Below are 20,329 nucleotides of genomic sequence, written 5' to 3' on the forward strand. Positions count from 1 at the left end.
ACATCTTGAAAGAAATGGATTCCTTTTTTTTTTTTTTTACTCTTCTAAGTGGATCAGAGTTGTTTGAATAAAATCATATTGTCTGTACATAACCCACAAGAGCAGCAGGGTTTAGAGTCCTATTTTTAGTGTCAGTAAGTTAACCATCTTGGTACGCTGGGAAATCCCCAACTCCTGGCACCTAAAGGTTAATACTGTCAGCTCTCCAAGAATTGGTTTAGAAGATACTTTAGTTCCATTAGCTCAGCTTGTGTTATCTGTTGTAATAATAATAGTAAATTTATTACTGGTATTGTAGCCCCTCAAAGAGCTGGCCAAGACTGTTGTATTCTGGAGTTGATACTAGAACTCAGGCGGTTTTATTTCCACTTTCAACCTAAATTCAGCCTTTCCAGTAAAATGCTCAGAAAGGAGCTTTCTACCTTTTAGTAAACAGTCCTCATAAAACCAGATAATAGTCTTAAAGCAGAATGTAGAAGAATCCTCAGCTCTTAATGGAGAGCATAAAATATACTTTTTGCATAGGAAGCATCTCTGTAGTCAAATAAAAAATCATTGATACATGATATGCGGTTCTGGTATGGCCCCAAACCTGTGCAGACAGCTTCAGAGATGTCTGCAGTTAAACCTCACAGATTTGAGTGCCAACAGATACCATTTATAACACAGATGTACTGTCCTGTCATCCCCAAGTATCTGGGCATTCAAAATAGTATCCTTGGGTTGTGTGAGCATGCAGAACACATACTGCACTTACATACCTGCTCATGTATGGTTTTTTTGGATCTTTTGATTTGCTCACAGGTTATGAAACATGGGGGTTTCTCATTTTCCAGCTTTCCTCTGCAACCCTAACAGCTGGAAACATGTGTGAGGGTTGGGTTTTTTTGTTGTTGGGTTTTGGTTTGGGGTTTTTTAATTGGTGGTGGTGTTTTGGGATTTGAGGTTGGTTTGTTTATTTGTTTTTTTTAAGCGAAAGCTGAGATATTTACTTAATAACATGCCTGGAAAGACTGGAGCTTTATTTAAAATAGCAAGAAAACACTGTAAAGAAAAATAAGACTGATGATAAAATCACAAAAGCTGGTTACACTGATTCCACTCCAATTAAAGATAAAAGATTTGTTAACTTAGTGAGACTTAGCCTCGCCTTGAGAATGAAGATAACTGAAAACTGTTTTTAGTCACTGCAAGGTTCAAGTTTTGGTTGCTGAGGTGTCCTAACCACCACGTCCATACATGACAATACTTGATTCCCCTGATAAAATAATTATCTGTTCCTCTCCTCTTTATATGGTAGTTGAAATCAGCACTCACAGAGCTTGTGAACCTTCACCCTACAGCTAGGTACAGCCAGTCCTTGCTGACAACATTTCTGAAGGATTTTTAGGGTTTTGTTTGTTTCCTTTTACTTGAGAATGGGTTTAAGAGTATATGGATAGTTGATTATTTTGTTTTAAAGGTTATGCTGAAGTTCTAGGCATATCATGGTTCTGTGCTTTATGACTGGTACCAAGAGATGCCAGCAGTGATGGTAGTGATGGGTGAGGTGAAGGTGTGTGTCCTTTCCCTCAAACACGCAAATGCCAGTATTGTGATTAAAACTTTTTAGTTGGCACAAAGCAGTAAAACTATCAGGGAATGACAGCAAACTCTGTTTCTGAGCTGCTTTGCTCTCCTGAGGGTGCATTCCCTGATCTGTGGCAAGTGTCCCCGGGAGCTGCGTGAGGGGAGGGCAGGGGATGGGAGATTCTGATGCTGGCTGCCTTCCTTTGCTGCTTCTTTCCATGTCCAGTTGTCTTTTTTCTCTCCTCTTTTTGTACTTGTTTCTGGGGCATGCTGTGGTGCTAAGTGATATGATGTAGCACGAGACTTGTTAGAGAATGGTTGGACTTGAAAATCTTAAAGGTTTTTTCCAGCAGAAACAATTCTACAGTTGGATGGCGTGTGCTCCTCAGGCACTTGGAATCACTGCGTGTATGATGTCCAGAAAGAAATTGCTTAGTGCTTCATCTGGTGAATTGGCTGTGCAACTCTCTCGCTCTTTTGTACAACTCTCTGCTGTGTGCCAACTTAACAACTCCGTTAAATAATGACAGAGGTGCAGTCACCTTTCCATTGCAGAGGCTAAAACTTTCTTCCCTTTGTGGAGCCAAATATGCCAAAGCAGGCTACCAAAGCAGTGCTGCTTTTCCAGTTTAACAAGTTTAGTTGATGCTACTGGCTTGCCACTGAGTTTGTTAGAGTTTCATAACTCACCCAGGGCTGGCATTGAACGTTTGGGCTTTTCTTTGCCTGTGCAGCTGTAGTGATAGTCATCGGGGCTCTCAACCCTGCAGATAATCTCTTCAGGGTTATCATTGATTTACAAGCAGACGTGTGAAGTATTTGTGCAAAGGCTTTTGAAGTGGCCTTGCAGGCGGATGCTGCCTGGAGCTGCAGAGCAGGCGATGTTTACACAGGGGCAGAGGATTTCTCTGCCTGCAGTGGCTCTCCTCAAGTGCTCGTATTCTGCGGCTACGCTGTTTGCCTTTCTAATGAAGTGAACTGTTTGTTTGAAATCTGTGGTAGAAGGTATTTAAACAGAGACTAAAGTAAACTTTTGGGCTGTTCAAATAAGCCATGCATATCTGGTTTGTGAAGTGAAGGAAAACAATTTGGCTGCAGCTTACCTCTGGGAAGGGCAGTTAGGAGCTGTTTAAATAACAAACCGGGATGGTGAGGGATGTTGCTGCAGCCCCTTGCAGGCCTTCAGTGATGACTGTAGCTCATGTGAGCATTCCTCAGGATGCTGCCTAGGAGGAGAGCTCAAAATTACTGTCCTTATTTAAAAAAGGGATTTATTCATTAGCTGCAAAAACTTGGGTACGTTCATATTTGATTAAAACCATCCCAATTAGACAATGGACTGTTGAGAGCCAACATATGCTATTGCCTTTGTAACGTCATTAGTAACCCAGAGTCCCCACTTTGAAATAAGATCGTGCCCGAGTGTGCAGACATCTGTTTCTGCCTAGCCAGATGGAGGTCAGCAACATAACTTAAACTGCTAATCCTCATTGTGGAGAGTAGAACAGGAATCTGAGGAAGGTAGTAACAAATGAACTTGGATCCTGCTCCTGGCAAGGCATGAAGTATCGATGCTGATACAATGCTTGGAACACACGCTGCAGAGCCCTGGTAATAAGTTTCTGTCTAACCACAGGCAGAAGTTTAGAGAGCAAAGGAGGGCTGGGAGATGTGATACTTGTGGTTATGGCATTGCAGTTCATCTCTGAGAACCTCAATGCAGTTCCCAGCTCTGCCGCAGTTGTGCCTAATGGGTGCATCAGTCGGCTGTGGCACAAACTTTCTCAACAATGACTGGCAATCGGCAGACCTTGGCAGTGGGGAGTGCTTTTCACCCCCTGCAATAGCTCCAAACAATTAAAACTGGTCATGTGGGGAGCTCAGGAGCAGAGATTTCCAGCCCTGTCCAATAGAGACCATATGTTTCCATCCATCATTTATAATTTTTGGTTGGGAAGAAAGCACCAAGTTGGTTTGTACTACAATGCCACATCCTCTGGCATTGTTTCCTTGCGCATTCTCTTTGGGAACAAGAGGAGTCACAACACTTCAGACTCCTTGGGTTTAGCATAGAGATTAAAACAAACAAAAAGTCCTTATGCTCCCAGAGTGCAATAAATATGCTAGAATTTCAATGGGATCCAAACAAGCGACAATAGTAGCATTAAGAGCTGGCAAATCCTTTGATGTCATTGACCAGAAAAGGGCTGCTGTCATCTGTGTCACAAACATTTAAACTTTTGACCTCCAACCTCGTGTCAAACAGCTTTTCTATATGGAGGGCTGCTATACCTCTCTGAGTGCCACTGCATTTTGTAGAGCATCAAACACTTTACTGGCAGGAAACTGATGCTGAATGCATTGAAAAAGCTCCAGGATTTCCAGAGGGTGGGACTGAGGAGAGCTGTCTCCTCTTCTCTCACAGGGTAAATGAAGTCCCTCCGTGAAATGCCCTGTTCTTACATAGCCAGATTGTGTCTGAGCCCAGCACAGAAATACTGAAGGCAGGATTGCATCTTGGTGGTCAGGGGACAGACATCTGAGGTTATTTTATTAACACCATATACTTGACATTAGCTGTAGACCAAAGCCCTCTTTTGTGCAGCATGTTGTACATGCATACAACTGAAAAATGGTCTTTTACAGGCATGGGAGATCTTCATGCTTGTGCCACAGAGCAGTATGGGCTGAAGTCCTGCACCCTGGGCATTACTCTTGGTGATATGGTGGCTAAGTGTCAGGGCTTTGTAGCCATCTTTGCCTTGGGGAACATTCCAGGAGTGCATAGAGCATGAGGGGCCATATGACCTGCTCCATGGGTCCATGTAGCATGATGTCCTTTTCAAGCAATGACCAAAAGCAGGTGCCCAGGAGTTAATGTAAGTATATGGCAGGTGCTTTTCCTTTCCATTTGCTCCTGGACACTTTCCCAGCTGCCCAACATTTGCAGTTCAGGAATTTCCTGGTCCATAAGTGATTTCTACACATCTGGACCTTTACTGCTTTTCTCTTCCGTGACTTTCCTGTGTGTTAGGGAATGGCGATCTGTGTAACGCATCCTCATTTGGCCATCTTTCCCCTCCTCTGGCTCCTGTTAGCTCCTTGTAGCATCTTTGACCTCTCCTCTAGGATGTAAAGAGAGGAATGAAAGTGTCATGGCCTTCTCTCCAGTGCCCTCTTGCACACCCAGGGGTGCAGAAGAATGTACATTTCCCACTTCACTCTTATTTGCAGGATTGTGTTCCACCTAATTCTGTGTTTTCTCCCAACTTGTCCCTTAATTACTAAGCTTAAGAACATGGCTGTGCATAGGGAGGTCATATAACTTTCTCCCTGGTCCACCTGGACTGGACGCTGGAGAAAGCACTGATATTGCAATCGTCTACAGTAGTGCCAAAACAAGCTCAGTAAGAGATTGGGTCCATGTTGTGGTAAGCACTGCAGACAGGTGATGTAAAGATGGAAACTGCCATGGAGAGTTTGCATTTGAGCTGTTGCTATGCAGAAAAGTCTTAGCTAATGCCATGCACTGCTTTGCCTGCTGCTGAATTTGTATGCTTCTACCTGTTCACATCTCCGTTCTTCCAGTTTCTCCTTTCTCTCTTTAATGGGTGTGGTGAGGCTGCACCTACCCCACACTGTTCAGGACACTCAAGTTAGGCCTGTGCAAGTAGGGTGCAGCATGGACAGAAGAGCTCAGTGTGGGAAGGAGAGCTCAGGAAATGCTGCAGCAGGTTCTGCAAGGTAGGTGCCCTCTGCAGTCTTCTGTCCCTACTCCACAGCCCTAGTGTCTGGAGAGCTGATGGATGGTATAAAGGTTGATAAGCAGTGCTTAATGTCCAAAGTGAGAGGAGCATAGGCCAGATCCTGCAATTGCATCTTCAGAGAACAAGAGAGGGGATGAAGATGATGGTGGTGGTATGATTTTGTAACAAACTTCCCGTACACTACAGAGAGAAAAGCCCTTCGGTGGGGGAAGACGAAATGGAAGAATCCTAACAGTAAGCCTAAAAACCCAACAAAAGTGTGGTTCTGTCTAAAGCTGATGCTCTCACCCTCTTCAGCCGTAACTAGAAACAAAGAGGAAGTTGTCTTGAAAGAAAAACAAACAAAAAAGATGGTAAGCAAAGCCCAAAAAAGATTCATAAAGAACTACTGGTTTTAGGCAATTGAACCACACTTTTTGAAAACTAAGGCACTGGAGAGTGGATTCCAGTGGTATTCTAGCTCTGCTTTGGGCCCAGGTGTTCCAGAAAGGATATCTCCATGTTAGCAGTGGCTGGACTAAGGCGCAAAGAAGTGAGGTAATGTGACTATGGCCCTTTTGGTTAAAATTATTTGCCTCAAAACTAGGCTTGAGAAAACCAACGTGGATTGACTGGAATATTGACAATATGACATTCTCAAAATTACGCTGAATGAGCACTTAGGATAAATGTCAATAGGGCAAATTAAGGGAGCTCACTGTACTTTCTATCTTCAGTAATGATCTGAAACAAAAAGTACCCAGCAAAAAAATGAAATATAGGAGGGAAACTCTAAGAATCTGAGAGAGGACAAGGGAACAAGGAGGGAAAAAACAGCTTAAAGTCAAGTATTTAGAAATGTCAAGAAGTAACAACGAAGTGCCAGTTCGTGTTGCCTTTACTTGACTTGAGCACTGCCCGTTTCACCAGCAGTCCCCTAGAAATGGTAGGGTAGGCCACTGCCACGTGACAAAGGCCCTGTCTGACAGTGGGAAAATGAAACAATGGTATCTGAGGCTGTGTATAAGAAACACATTTCCCTGCTGGTAAGAGAGATTTGCAGAAATAGATTATTTGTATTACAAATTTCTGAGCCTAAATCCTCCTTAGCTGTGTCATGTCAGCTTACATGGAAACATGATGCTCAGGAGCACAGGAGTAACAACTGTGTATCTTTCCCAATCTGGTAGAAACCCAGGGAACAAACCCAAGTGACTGTGATTAATTTAGAATATAGACATAGAGATTAAAGCATGCAATAAATGTATATTATCAAGTGGCCTGACAGCACATGTGATAACTCTGTGCTCCTCTGCAAGAGCCTGAAGAGTGTAAACACCACAGAAGGAGAGTAATTGCTAAGGATGGTACAGAGAGAAGCTCAATAATGATGAATATTTGGATGAAATTTTAAAAAATCAGGTTGAACAGCAGGGAAAAAGAAATCTCTCCAAGTGTTCATCTGATTGTGCATCCCATAGAATCTGAACTGGTTTAATGTCTAAAAATAGGCATAATTGATCTAATTATACTTTTGCCTCTTTAATTCCTATCATGCCATAAATGACTCATCAAAGCTGCTAAGTACAACCTATTTCCAAGTCTTTCACCCTGTGGTCCAAGCCTTCAGCTGCTGGAAATCTGTTTAGCTGCAGTTATTTTCATTGTGCTATACCAATATCCAATTGTTCAAGGTCTGATCTTTCAGATAGCTTTTAAACTTCATTCTGCTGTCCAAAAGAGTACACAAGTCTTCAGAGCATCATTTAAACAAACAACACTTGCAGACTGACTCATGTTGCTGTTTTAGAAACTCCTAAGAATGTCACCAAGGATTGCTGAATTACCCAGCTGGTCTTTATTTGTTCTCACATCAAATGAACAGCAATACAAGGATATTTCTAGATTTTTTTTTTCCAATTTCTAGCTCTCTGTTACCTCTCCTTAGCCACAATTGCCTTTGCATCTTTCAGATCTTTTGTCATTGCTGAGTTAATTCATGCAGTGGATAGGAGGGCATTCAGCTGCTTTCTGTGAGCTGTGTTGAGCTGTAGGGAGTAACCAAGCTGTTGTGTGGCAGCTTCATATTCCCACTGGTCAGGAAGCCCATGTTAAACCTCTGCTTAGTAGTAGCTTAATGTTGAGAGCCTTGTTGTGAGATTTCTCCTTTAGTTCTCTCCAGTGTGGATCAGGAATAAATTATTTTCTAATATTTTCATTTTCTTGGTTTCCATTTCATAGCTCACCTTCAACCACTGGAATTTGCTGTATGTTAGAGAACTGGATATGCACATATGCATGGGTACAAATTATTTATATCCAGTTACTTGGTGTTCCTGGAGGTGGAAACTGAGGATGTGATCCTTGTGTAGTCAAAAGGTGGGAAGCATTCCAGAGCAGCTGGGTGAAACCACTTGTCTGGCGTTGTTGAGAGTTAAAAGTGGATGTTTGTTCTGTTTTCTGTAATTTTGGGTAGGGGACTTTTAAGTGGTGGGGGATACGCTGCCCACATGGTGGCATGAGAAATTAGGGGGAGAAACAGCAAGCATTTTGCAAGCCAGGAGCTGATTTATTTGTTTGCTGCAGAGTCCATCGGAGGTAGCAGAGGGAAGGATTTCTCTTGTCAGCTTCCTGGCAGAGGACAATTTGTCATTTTCATGTGGAGACCACATTATTAAGTTTGTTAAGAAATGCTGCATGGGATCCAGAGGTTATGAAAAAGATGAGCTGTGCAATACCAAGAGCCAGCTGTGTTAAATGAAACAATTTTCCCTCCAAGTTACATGGTGATGAGGCCAAGATGTTTCATTGTCTCCTGAAAGCGTAGGCTAATGTACAGATGCTGGATACATGCAACTGTTACTCGTGTTCGTGAAGGTTTTCTCAGGTTGCTTATAGAGTTGTGATGATTTGAGACTGAGCTAGCCTGGTTGTTGTTGGTGTGGGGGGAATTTCAGCTCACACTGACACAAGAGTGAAGCAGGCAGTGTTGTTTGGGTGGATCCCTGGTGCATTTCCACCAACTCGCTGTTTGTTCTTGGGCAAACTGTGCTCATGGTTTGTCCTTCATGATTTCTGAAGATGTCTGTCCCAGGGGGAACGTGGACCAGCAGTGTTGTGCTCACCCTGCTCAGCGAGCAAGTTCATGACTGCATAATCAGGGCAGCATACAGAGTCCTTCCTTTGCTTACCAGTGAGTCCATCCCAGTGCAAGGAGTCATTTTTAAGTCACTGGGCTTTGCTGAATCACGTGTTAAGTTCTTAAAGAATTTAAGACTTATCAGTCCAAGAATTCCAAGTATGTTTTATTATATTTATTACTCTGCAGGTCTGTCTCTTACTACTTTCTTTTTCGGATAGGCAAATGCAGGGAGCACTGGAGTCAGTTGAATGGACTTGAGGAAGTCTAGTTAGTATTCCAGAAGGCAGTCCTGCTCCTTAGACAGCAGAGTTGCAGTGACTGGAAGGAATAATAAAGCGTTCAAACTGAAATCAATCCAGCAGTTATTTAGCCAATACCTGCAGCAAATTTGGCATATTAAAGACTTCTCAGTGCCAGCTGATGAAATCATTTCCAGCCACTTTTCTTCCAGCACACCAATAACTGCTCCTCCTTCATGTGTTTGGCATGGTGGTTGCTGTGGAACTACTAAAAACAATAAAACATGTTCCCACAAGGTGTTTTAAGTTTACAAAACTAAAAAGTGGTAAAATGGATGGCAGGGATCTAAGATGCCCCAAAGTCTTAATTTTGGGGTTTGGACAGGTAGAAATTATTTTTCAGCCCTAACAAGAGCCACAGAGCTGGACTCTAGTTTGTGAGGTTTGGCCTGGAACTCCTCTGGTTTATTTTTAAGATCAATGTGCAGGCTGTGCAAGCACAAGCAGAGAGCAGGGAGGGGAAGTCCGATCACCATGAATACACACAGACACATGGAAGGAATGTGATCTGATTGAAAATTGTGGTTTTTCTCTGAAAGCATTACATCTACTTTATATTATCACAGCTAACGTTTCATGCATCCGAAATGGGGAGGGCTTACCAATTACAGATTCTTTTTCTTACTCCTCCCTTGTCCATTTCTCATCTTTATCCATTTATTTGTTTGTCAGTTGAGTTGTTTGGGTTGGTGTTTTTTTTTTCAGTTTTGCCATGTTTTTTTCTTTTTCCCATTTAAATTCTCATTCTCTGTGAAGCCAAATAGTGCATAGCGGGGTCTGTGTCAACATGATGGTTGGCACATTAGAAACGTGCGTTTGCATGCACATGGGAAAGCCTCCTGAGATAACTGGCTGTAGCCCATCTGTGGATCAGCCTGCAAATAAGCAGTGCTTCAGATGGCAACTGGCCACACTGAAGCAGCAGCCCCAGTCACCAGGGGGAGACTCTTCAAAGTGCATGAAGTTGCATGCATGCATTAATGTGTGGCTGTGGCTCAGTCATTTTTCTTCCTGATGAAAGCTTCTGTGTAAGCATATATAGAGAACATAACTCACCCCTTTCTGGAAGACAACTAACACCCTCCTCCCCACCCCCAGAAGACAACATGTGCTCTTACTGAGCCCTAATGCAAGCTGTAATTAAGCAGAAATTCAAAATAAGATCTTTGCTTGGAAAAAACCAAACAAACTAATTCTTGTCGTAAAACCTGGCAACACCATTAAGTTCAGATCAGTCGAAGAGAATGTACATGGAGAAATAAGGATGCCCTTAGGGACTCTGCAAACCTAAATATTAGAAAATTCCCATCTGGTGATCAGCTTATGAACCAAAGGAAGTGCAGAAATTTGCTGGCAAACTCTTCAAAACTGTTGTGTGTATTGAAAAGACATTAGCAGGGAGACAGTGCTCTGCCTGATAGTGTTTCTGTTACATCTGGTGTGAAAGCTTAGTACCACCCAGTTCAGCAGCAGGACCATAGCGAATTTAAGAGGGAAGGAGATGTCACCTCAAAGGAGGTTACGTCCGAGATAGAGTTCAGCTCCTGGCTCAGTTCTGGCTTTTAATTCGGTGAGCTGATGGTCCTGAGGACAAACCTGCCGAAACACAACAAGGGCTTCCTGTGTTGGGCTGGAGCCCTGTGTTTGCTTGGCCCTGATCTCATGACGCAAGTGCAGGCATCAGGGCCACACCGGGTGCGTTCAAGCTGATGCAGGCGTTTTCTCCAGTAGCAAATGTTTTCTTGATGTGCTGAAGAATGCAGCCTGTCATTTTCGCAGCCGTCTTCCTCAAGGGTTTGGCAGGAATCAGAGGGTGCTTGAGCAAGTCGGTTAGCTGAGGACAGAGTGCTGTGCTAGCTTCACCACCGCAGCTAAACTTTCCAAATGTAGTGATCTCCTAAATTGAGTAAAGCTTGTGCGAGAGACTGCAGGGTCCGTGGAAAACTTGCCATAGAATCATAGAATACCAGGTTGGAAGGGACCTCAAGGATAACGTGGTCTAACCTTTCTTGGCAAAAGCACAGTCTAGGCAAGATGGCCCCAATACCTTGTCCAAAGAAATCTTAAATGTGTCCAGGGCTGGGGACTCCACTGCTTCGCTGGGGAGAATGTTCCAATGGCTGATTGTTCTTCCTGTGAAAAATTTTCCTTTTGTGTGGAATCAGAATTGCTCCAGAAGTAACTTGTACCCATTACCCCTTGTCTTTTCCATGTGACTCCTTGTTAAAAGGGAATCTCCATCTTCTTTGTTGCCACCCTTTAAGTACTAGAATGTGGTGATAAGGTCTCCCCGATCCTCTAAGTTGTCTTTAACTTAATGAGCTTGGGAGCAGCCTAATGTCTGCTGTTGTCTCAAGGTGTTACACAGCACCTTTGAGCCATGAGGTATTGTCTACCTTTCCATCAAGTCTTGCAGGGAATTGCTGCTGCCTGCTGCATCTCATCAGACTTCAGTTCAGGTTTGCCACTCAGCAGCAACGACAGTACCTGTCATTTCTCCCAGTTTCTTTCCCTCTATGCTGCAGCAGAGCCTTATCTTTCCAACTCTCAGAAACCAAGTGTGAGGTCTCTTCTTTTTTTCCCCAGGAATGATTGTAATTTGAGAGAGATGAAACTCTTTCCTTCAAAAAGGCAAGAAAAATTCTTGAAGAAGAAGTAAAAAATGCATGCTTTACATGACAAAAAGCATATATCGTACGTATTTTACAGAAAAATCTCACCATGCTCAAATGGATGAGTTTGTAGCATGGCAAGCAGTTGTATCTCTCAGGGTTGGTTGTTTTGGTTTGTTTTGTTTTGTTTTTTTTTTTTTTGAGGAGATCCTGTTACCTGTGCAGGAGACAGGAGAGCATCCAAAAGAAGCTTAACAGTAGCAGGCAGCAGAGAATTCAGAAGGCAGCAGCTACCAAATCCAGCAGGGCGTGGGGAATGTGTTTAAGAATGTTTTCAATGCCTTGGCATGTCCCCACAAGTTCTTGAAAACAGTGAAATTCAAGCACAGAATCAGATCCTTCTGCTGAATTGGAGCCGAGGGCTCCAGATATACAGGCAGCATCTTTCTGCCTTGATTCCTTTACTGTTGGCTTATGTCAGAGAGTCTCTGCAAGAAGGTCATTGAAGGATTGGGCCAGGAATTCACAGTTGCCTTTGGATGACTATTAAGAAAACTACCTGGCATTTGCTGTGGCAGTTTGCATCTCAGCCAGCATTTTTAAGAAGTTGCAAGTGTTTAATAAATAATTTCCCTAGCAGACTAGGAAGTTAGATTTTGTCAGTTTGTTTTGGGGAGAGGTTTTTCTCTTTGCTAAGGGTAAGAATTTTGTTCCTCATTTCAAATGGGGAATGTGCAAACACCATTATAGTCAGAGCAGAAATCCTGTCTTCTATGCTAAGTTGCCCCCAGGTTTTCTAAAGAGGTAGAGCATCTCACAGACAGGCAGGAGTCAGGCTGGCCCAGATTCAATTCTACCCTATGAGTAACTTCACTTGTTCTTTACTCAGCTATAGCATAAATGATAGTGGCAGAATGTGCCTATAATACTCTCATGGTGCCTTTAATGAAATAGTTACTGTGTGGGATATAAAAAAGCAATGTGAAAGTGGCTGCAGCCTGAGTTACTGCTTTGCAAACTTCTCACTGTGTATTTCCATATAAATACATGTCAATCCATTTCTTTTTTATGGAGTTTCAAGTGAATTCCAAGAGAAGCTCTGGACGATGGGTGCTTTGGCAGGTCTCTGTTTGATCTAAGAGTCTTTCCCTATAAATATTCAATGCTCTTCAAAGCGTAGTGGTTTAGGACCTCCAAGCATGTAGAATTTACTGCCCACCTCTGTGCTAAGGGCTGACCCAAAAAGGGCAGGATTTTAATTCCCTCTGTAAAATTGACTCTGCTAGTTCTGCACATTATTCTCCCTGTCTCCCATTTAGCATGTTAGTGTGCTGACAGTAGAGTACACAGCACTTAGCAGCTGGTTTGTGGAACCATCAGTCAGGAAATTATATGATAAATAGGAGGTAGCCAGGTTTAGTGGCACTTTATTCTGCTTCAGCAGCTTTAGCCTGACTTTGGAAAAGTCATCATGTGGTTTTTCTTAAGGGTTGCAACAGGAGATGGCTACAGTACAGTAACTTATTGCACATACATTTGAGTTACGACGTTCACCAGCTGTATTGCTGATGTGTAAATAATAAATTGTGAGATGGATAATTATGTTGGGGTTTGATATGCAGCTCTGTTCCGGTTGGCGCAGGGCTGACAAGAGACAGCTCCCTGTACCATGATGGAGTACAGCTGTTGCCCAGATGGAAACTGCAGACAAGATGCAACCAAGGTATACAAAGGAACTTAATGTGGGAGGACTCAGAAAGGTGTTCTTGGAGATTTACATCCCACATATTAAATTCAGCTTGTTGGTGCTTTCTGCTGCCTCACAAAGGGCAATACTCTTTTGGAGTAATTTCATACTCATTTTCCATTTCCCAGGTGAAGGAGGCTAGATGATTGCATTCAGGAGGGTTAAATGGAGTTTCACGGCATAAATTTTGGAAACTTTGGGCAGATGCTCAGGCATCCTTAGTGGGATTGCTTGCCCTGGCCAGGTGGAGTCCTTTCTGTCTGACATGAAAAAAGGTGACAAAGTCTCAGTGGTCTCACCCGTGCTAGCCAGAGCAGTAGGTCAGAGAAGGACTTCTCTGTGCATCTATGAGGGTGTGAGTGACTTCCCTCTTTGATGAAAAAATGGTGGCAGAGTTTCTATGGAAGAATACTAGACATCTGCTTTAAAACCCCCTCCCTTCTGCTTATGCTACTGCAAACACCAGCAAAGGAGGGAACAAAGCAAGCAGGGAGGTGTGCTAAAACATGCTTCCCATGCCCCTTTTTCCCTCTCCACTGTGGTGGCTGGTGAGGAATGTATTTTAGGAGGTAGCAGCAAGCATCCTCCAGTCAGAGGGTGACTGTGTGTTCGCAGGAGTACCTGGTCATCTGTGACCCATCGTTACTCCTGCTGAAGCCCAGGAGTGCTCGGCATGGGGAGTGAAGCTTGTAACAGATTGCCTGCCAAGCTCCAGTAGGTACTGCAGAACTGGAATGAAAGCAACCATGAGTTTGAGCTCCCAGTAGTAAGCCACAATTATTTTTCATTTACAGTGTCTGAGCCCTGAGTCAGTAAATGGCAGAAATGTGCTGTGGCTGATCACATGCTAGTGATGTGTCACAAAATCAAACCATGAAACTGAACAGGCTATGTCAGATGTTTCTAGATTTTCCTGAAAACTAGGGATATTTCCTCAGAATTTAGGCAATTTCCCCTTTGTCCCCTCTATTTATTCCCTCAGGACCATGAAGTTTGTTCCTCTAGTTCTTTCTCTTGCTTCAAAACATAACTGATAAACTAACCCAACTTTGGACAAACACCAAGGGGGGGAAAAAAAACTCTTTTTTTTTTTTTTAAATTTTTTAAACCATCTCTAGTTGGCATGAAGGATCTGCTTTCATGGATAACATAATCTAAGAGGAGGATTACATTTTCCTGAACGGCAAAGGCAGGAAATATAAAGAGAAGATACTTTCAAGAGTCAGCAGGCAAAACCAAAATAGGCTTAGTTTTAGTGCCAGTGCATACTTAAACTTTTCTCTCTTTCTAGAAGCATTTTAGTAAATCCATGACATGACCTAATGTCTGCAGTTCTCAGCTTCTGGTGTTGGATAAACACATGATTTCATCCGAAGTGCCAGTTGGGTAATGATCGGATAGGGTCAATTTGTCTCGTGGCACTGGAGGTGCTCAGCATCTCCTTTAGATTTTGAGCATTTGGGAGGCAGCAGTGGGTGCAGAGTGGGCAATCTCCTTGGGCACACAAATTCCATTGGTGGGCTGGTGTGGAGATCTGTGGTCTGTGTGTGTTGTGTCCTTCAAAGGTGGGAAGCAATCCGCTGTCAAAGCAGCAGGGAGCTGTGGGCAGGCTTGTGCTTGGCTCCTCTGGGCAGAATCCTTCTCTTTGTCATCCTCCTCGAAGAGGCTTTCTGGAGCTGTCTAGGAATGGGAGCCCTGGCAGCTGCAAAACCTCTCAGCCCTGCAGAAACCTTTGAGGGGCTGGTGCAGAAGAGCTCACTACAGTCATGGGTCCCTGGGTCTCCAGCACTGAAGCCAAAGAAAGCACCCTCTTCCTTTTAGAAGCAGTGTCTGAAAAGAGTCCCTCTGTCCTCAGGCACATTCCTTCAGATGCAGCCATCGATGTGACCCAGCTAAGCATCTCCACTACTGCCTTTCTCAGTTGCAGTTCCCTTTTCACTTCCTAGTCTGGTGTTCTCCACATGGTCATTTCTCAGCTCAGTTTTACTTTCTGTTTGAGGACTGTGTGTACATCTCTGAGGATAGACTTTATTTATTGTGTTGTATTCTCTACTTAAGGATTTTGTCCTGGAAGGATTTTTTTTCTTTTTTTAATAAAAAAATAAATAAATCAGGAATGCTTATGAGAAGCTTGATGGTCCTTTTGATCTGACGCTTCATATATAGGCACATAATTATTTATTAAAGACTTATTTACGTCCCTTTCCATTTCAGCTATAAAAAGAGAATATTAAAATTAGTAAATACATATTCATGCAAATACTATGGGCCAAACTGTTCTCTCAGACAGACCTGACTGTGTGCAGCAGGGAAGGGGAATGCAACCTGTAAGTCATGCCATGGCTGACACATGCTTTTCAATTACTGTTCCATCTCTATGAATATTGTTTTTAAACAGTTGTTGGAGATACTAAGATGTGGGAACCTCGCTTGTTTTTTTTCAGATCCGCCTCACCTCTTCCCAGCATTCCACCCTCCTGTACCAATTGATGCAAGACATCATGAGGGACGCTACCATTACGAACCATCTCCCATTCCTCCTCTGCATGTGTGAGTATTGAGTGTTTCCCCTTTCTTCAGCTGCCTGAAGAACAGGCAGGTACCGGAACCTTTGCAGTTCTTAAAGCCATGCACCTGGAGCACTCTGCCAGCCTTGCTGGAGAGCAAGATTTACTTTTGGAAAGTGTTGAGGTTATCTGTTCACAGAGCAAAATCCAGGCTGCTGCCTGAGGAATTCTGATTACAATAAGTGGCTGGCAAGTGTTACAATATGCTTTGCTGGCATTCATTCTATGTGCTGTTGTTCCTAGGTTAAAAAGTGCTGAATCCTGTAAAATACAACCAGACAAAACATGTATTTGGTGTGTATCAGGCTTGGGATTCGTCATAGCTAGAATTTCCTCTCGTGCCAGCATTCTTTGTTTTTTTTTTCCAGTGACTGCTATGAAGCATAATGAAATTTTTAGTAAATTTTTGTAGTCCCTGTTGTGTGCACACACAGGCAATCGGTTGATTGATGGAAATGTCACCCAAACAAAATGGCAAATGTGATAGAGCACATGGTTTACACAAAGATAAAAGAAATGAATACCAGTGATAACATGCATTAGAAAAGGGTGGTAGTGGTGAAATCCTGTAGAAATAAATATTATCTTAGTCTATATGGGGAGACAGATACCAGCTTTGCAGAATAAAACAGTTGTGCCCAGAAAACAGCTATGTAGCTTTAAAAATGGAGCTGAGAAGCAGGGCTTGGTACTTTGCTAAAAGGCTTGGTATATACATTTAATCATATCTACTAATCACCTCTCATACTGAGAAAATGCAACAAGAAAAGCACAAGTAATACTTCGAAGAATAATGTGAGTTGTTTAGATGGCAGATTGCTTTGCTATGGCTATTAGTTACAGCTGTGTAATTACATATATATGCAGAAGAAAAATTAAGTTGTTTTAAAACAAGTCCTCCTCTGTGAGCAGAATTAATTGCTATTAACAGTCCTAACTACCTGCCCAAGTACACACACAATATTTTACTACTGTTTTTTTTGGGTCAGTCTTCTGTTACTGAATTGTAATTTCAGAGCAGATTTGCCTGGGGGTAAGTAATAAATCTGTGTTGCAGTCTTCTTGGGCATTAGAGGAAAAGTGGGTATTTATAGAAGAGAGAATACAGAAAACCTATGATTTATGCCTCAGAGTTCCCCTAACGCATCACTATTTACAACACAGTCAACCATATCATCAAATACACCCAAATATATTCTGATATTTGCTGCTAAATAACCATTGTAAGCTGAAGGTGGCAGGCTCAGACAGTCATTATATGGTCATCCTAGATTTTACAGTGCAGTGAATATCCTGCCCAAATGTTTTTCGGGAGGTTGGGGGCACAAACCTGCTCATCCTGCAGCTAGTAAGCAATTTGCCTTTGTCTTTGGTGCCAGGCAGGTGAGGCAGGGAGGCCCAGAGGTGTTTTAACCTTCATCAGCAGAACACCTTCAGCCAAAGCCACAGTACCAGCTGTGAGCTTTCGCAGAGGCTTCTGGATCCATGTGCCATGGATTCTGGCTGCACGTGATGTGCTGAGCCCTCTCCAGAACCAGAGCCCCATACTGTGACACCCTGCACCTGTAGATAGGGCCTTTAGGTGGGCAGACCACTGTTCCCTGCTTCAGGTGACAGTGGGAAATGGGGGCTAGCAACCTACAGGGCTATACATGCCAGCATTTCTGTAAGAGCCCCAAAAATGCCTGATTTGGTGTTCAGCACTATTCCACGCCCCTGCTTTCCACTGTACCCTGGGGAGCAGCCGTGATTCCACCAGGCCCTGCAGAGGCTTCTTATAGATGATGAGATCTTAGCACCATGTGATATGAATGCAGGAGGCAGCTGCCTTAGAAATACACTCTGCTATCTGCCCAAGCTTTAAACTCAAAATTCCTTCACCATGGCTGTTTATTTTTCCATTAACTTCTGTTGATTCTTCTGCTAATTTGGTTTGCGCTGCCATAGGAGTGATGAGCTGTGGTGGACCCTTGGAGCCACTGTGGTCAGTGTTATTAAATGTAAATACACAATTAAGCAGCTGTTAAAAAAAACAGCTGTCAAACTCAACAGCTTTTTTGTAGATTTTAAGGTTTTTCATGCTTCTGCAGTTTTCAGGAATGTGTTTTAACGTACATAGGAGCTAGACACCCAGCAGTTTTCTTGCAAGTGTTAGAGAGGTTGGTGTGGCTTTCACTTAGGAGTGTTAGATTTGGGATTGTTGGAGCCATTGTTGAACTGCTGTCCTAACAACCATTAACACACATGCACACACACACACATACACACACATAAATAAGAAAAGGGTCTGAGGAGTTATTGGAGAATTCTAAGAGAAAAAGGCAGGAACACCAGCCAGGATATAAATGTTTACCCACAGCTTCATCAATGACTTCATTGTATGAGTGGTTTTCTCCTCAGCTTCATAATGCTCTCAAATGTGTGTGGAATATAAATTTAAAAAAAAAGGAGGAGGGGGCAAAAAATTGGCATAATTCCAGTTATCCAGGCTCTTAGAAATGTGTTCCAGAACCTGTCAAGCCTTAGTGGAATTGATTTAAGTATAATACAAGTGCAGAAAATACGTAGAGAGTGCCTTGTCTGCATGATGCCTACGATGTGTGCACATAATTTTGAACAATGGCCAAGTGTAAAGGAATTGAAAAAAAGGAGACATTTTTAAGGTGTTACAGGACTCTTACATACTTGCAGCTCTACAGATATATATATATTTATATCTATAATTCTTCTACTTTAATTGCTGATGGGCAGAACCCTTGTATCCCAAATTTCAGCCTGGAGCCAAATTTTATAATTTGAGTTATAAACCCCTAAAATAAGGGTTTATGTTTATGATGGAATTGCTGACAGATGCTTATGTATAGTAGGACTAGCAGGCATTGCTGTAATTATGCTATCCTATCCTATCATTAAAGATTTCAATTGAAAGAGGTTTATAAATTGCTCTTCCTCTTAGATAAACCACCCTACATTAAGGCATCAACGATATGGTACAGAATTAAATTAAAATCTCATAAAATGAAATATGTTCTGTATTAGCTGTTTGACACTTAATTTGCCTCTGAATGAGTAGAGGAAATCACAAATTAACCTGCCTTTGTTTTTCCAGCCAAGGCTTATTAGGTGTTAGAACAACTGCAATTACAGGCCAATAATAACCCCCAACCCTTATGAATATGTACTGAAATGTGTCACTTTGTGTTACCAAAACCCTTTTGTTAGGGCTGTATAGTTATCCTGGAATTTCTACAGTAAAACTTCACGTTTTACTTGGGGGAAGGTGTATAAAATTGAAGTTGCTCTTTAGCAGCAACATACGAACAGTGTAATTGGAGCTGAAGCTTGTGTTTTCCTTGCTTGATTTTTGTTTGTTGTGGTTTGTTTTTTTTTTTTTTTCAAGATTCAATGCATGAATCTTAGTTTTTAAACAAATACTCCAGTAAATTTTAATTCAGTTTTGGTACTTTTCATTGAACTGGCAACTGAAATTACTTGTTAAATATCCTATGGTTGAAACATACCAAAGTATCTCAGTATTTGCTTTGTTTGGTTTTTTTGTTGTTGTTTGTTTTTGTTTGTGTTTTCATTTCAATTTTGGTCTCTAAAGTAAGGTGTACTAAAAGAGAAACAGAAACTCAACTATGGTTTTGGTCCTTGCTATTTGACATCCAGGAGAGTGTGATGCCTTCTCCAGTTGGTGTGCAGTGATTCAAAATCATGCTGCCAATGAGGGTGTTTATTTGAACGTAAGCAAATACTTCAAGCATGCTACTTCTTTACTCCTCAAGAACCAAATCACAGGTTTGCTATCAGCTAACTCTTCCAGTTGCCTGATGTCGTTGTTGGCAGTGGCTTTATTGGAATGAGAGTTGTTAGCAGTGAGCAGAGGAAGAGTAAGTGTCTGAACTATCTTTATGACAGTGCAAGTGTAAATAACTTTATAGTATTATAAAGTATTGTAAAATATGACTTAGCCAAGGTGAGAGTTTTTATTTATTCAAACAAACAAACACACACCTCAACCATTAAAAAAAGCTCCTTAGAGGCAAACTTCTACTGGCAGATTTAACCACAGCAATTTGGGAAGCTACCATTCTTGGTCATTCATTCATTACCACACCTTTACTGAATTGCACTGAAGGTGTGTACGTTTCAGAGCAGTTAATGCACATGTTTGAGGAGGCTAGTAGAAAGTTTAAGTTTATTTAATGGTACTACAAGATGCCAAAACGTTCATCCATTTTGTCCCTATCTCTCTTGCTGTTGCCATCCTGCCATACTGTTGCCATTAAGTTAGCCCTGGTCTGTGAGTAAAGGAATATGAGCAGGTAAATTTGATGGCAGGTGCAGTGATATTATCCATAGCCAGGGGAGGTTGCCCCTGCAAAGAGGAAGCTGCAAGATAAAGCTGCTGTATTGTAGTTTCCTGGGATCAATAGCACTCCAAGCTTTTCCTCACTGCTGACTGCTCACAGTGTCTTCCCAGTTTGGCAGCCTTACGCACCAAAGCGATGCATGTGCCTGACATGAGTGCCGTGAGCAAGTATTCTGTCAATGCACTGGTGCTAAAGCAAAGTTGTGTGCTTCACTGGCAGACAGCTTCAAGTTGGTGAAAAGAGAAGTCTGCTTCTTAGATAACGTTATTTC

The 20,329-nt window shown here is 42.3% G+C and overlaps 1 protein-coding gene across 1 annotated transcript in view; it reads left to right on the forward strand.

Annotated features, from left to right (window-relative positions):
* GLI3 (GLI family zinc finger 3) overlaps nucleotides 1–20,329 on the forward strand; it is a 193,820-nt gene that overhangs the window by 86,805 nt on the left and 86,686 nt on the right. The window contains exon 3 of the mRNA XM_054384768.1: nucleotides 15,560–15,665. Within this exon, the coding sequence (XP_054240743.1) occupies nucleotides 15,560–15,665 (106 nt within the window). The remainder of the gene's footprint in view (nucleotides 1–15,559; nucleotides 15,666–20,329) is intronic.

The sequence above is a fragment of the Indicator indicator genome, chromosome 11 (genome assembly GCF_027791375.1).
Source record: "Indicator indicator isolate 239-I01 chromosome 11, UM_Iind_1.1, whole genome shotgun sequence".
In the NCBI taxonomy this organism is placed as follows: Eukaryota; Metazoa; Chordata; class Aves; order Piciformes; family Indicatoridae; genus Indicator; species Indicator indicator.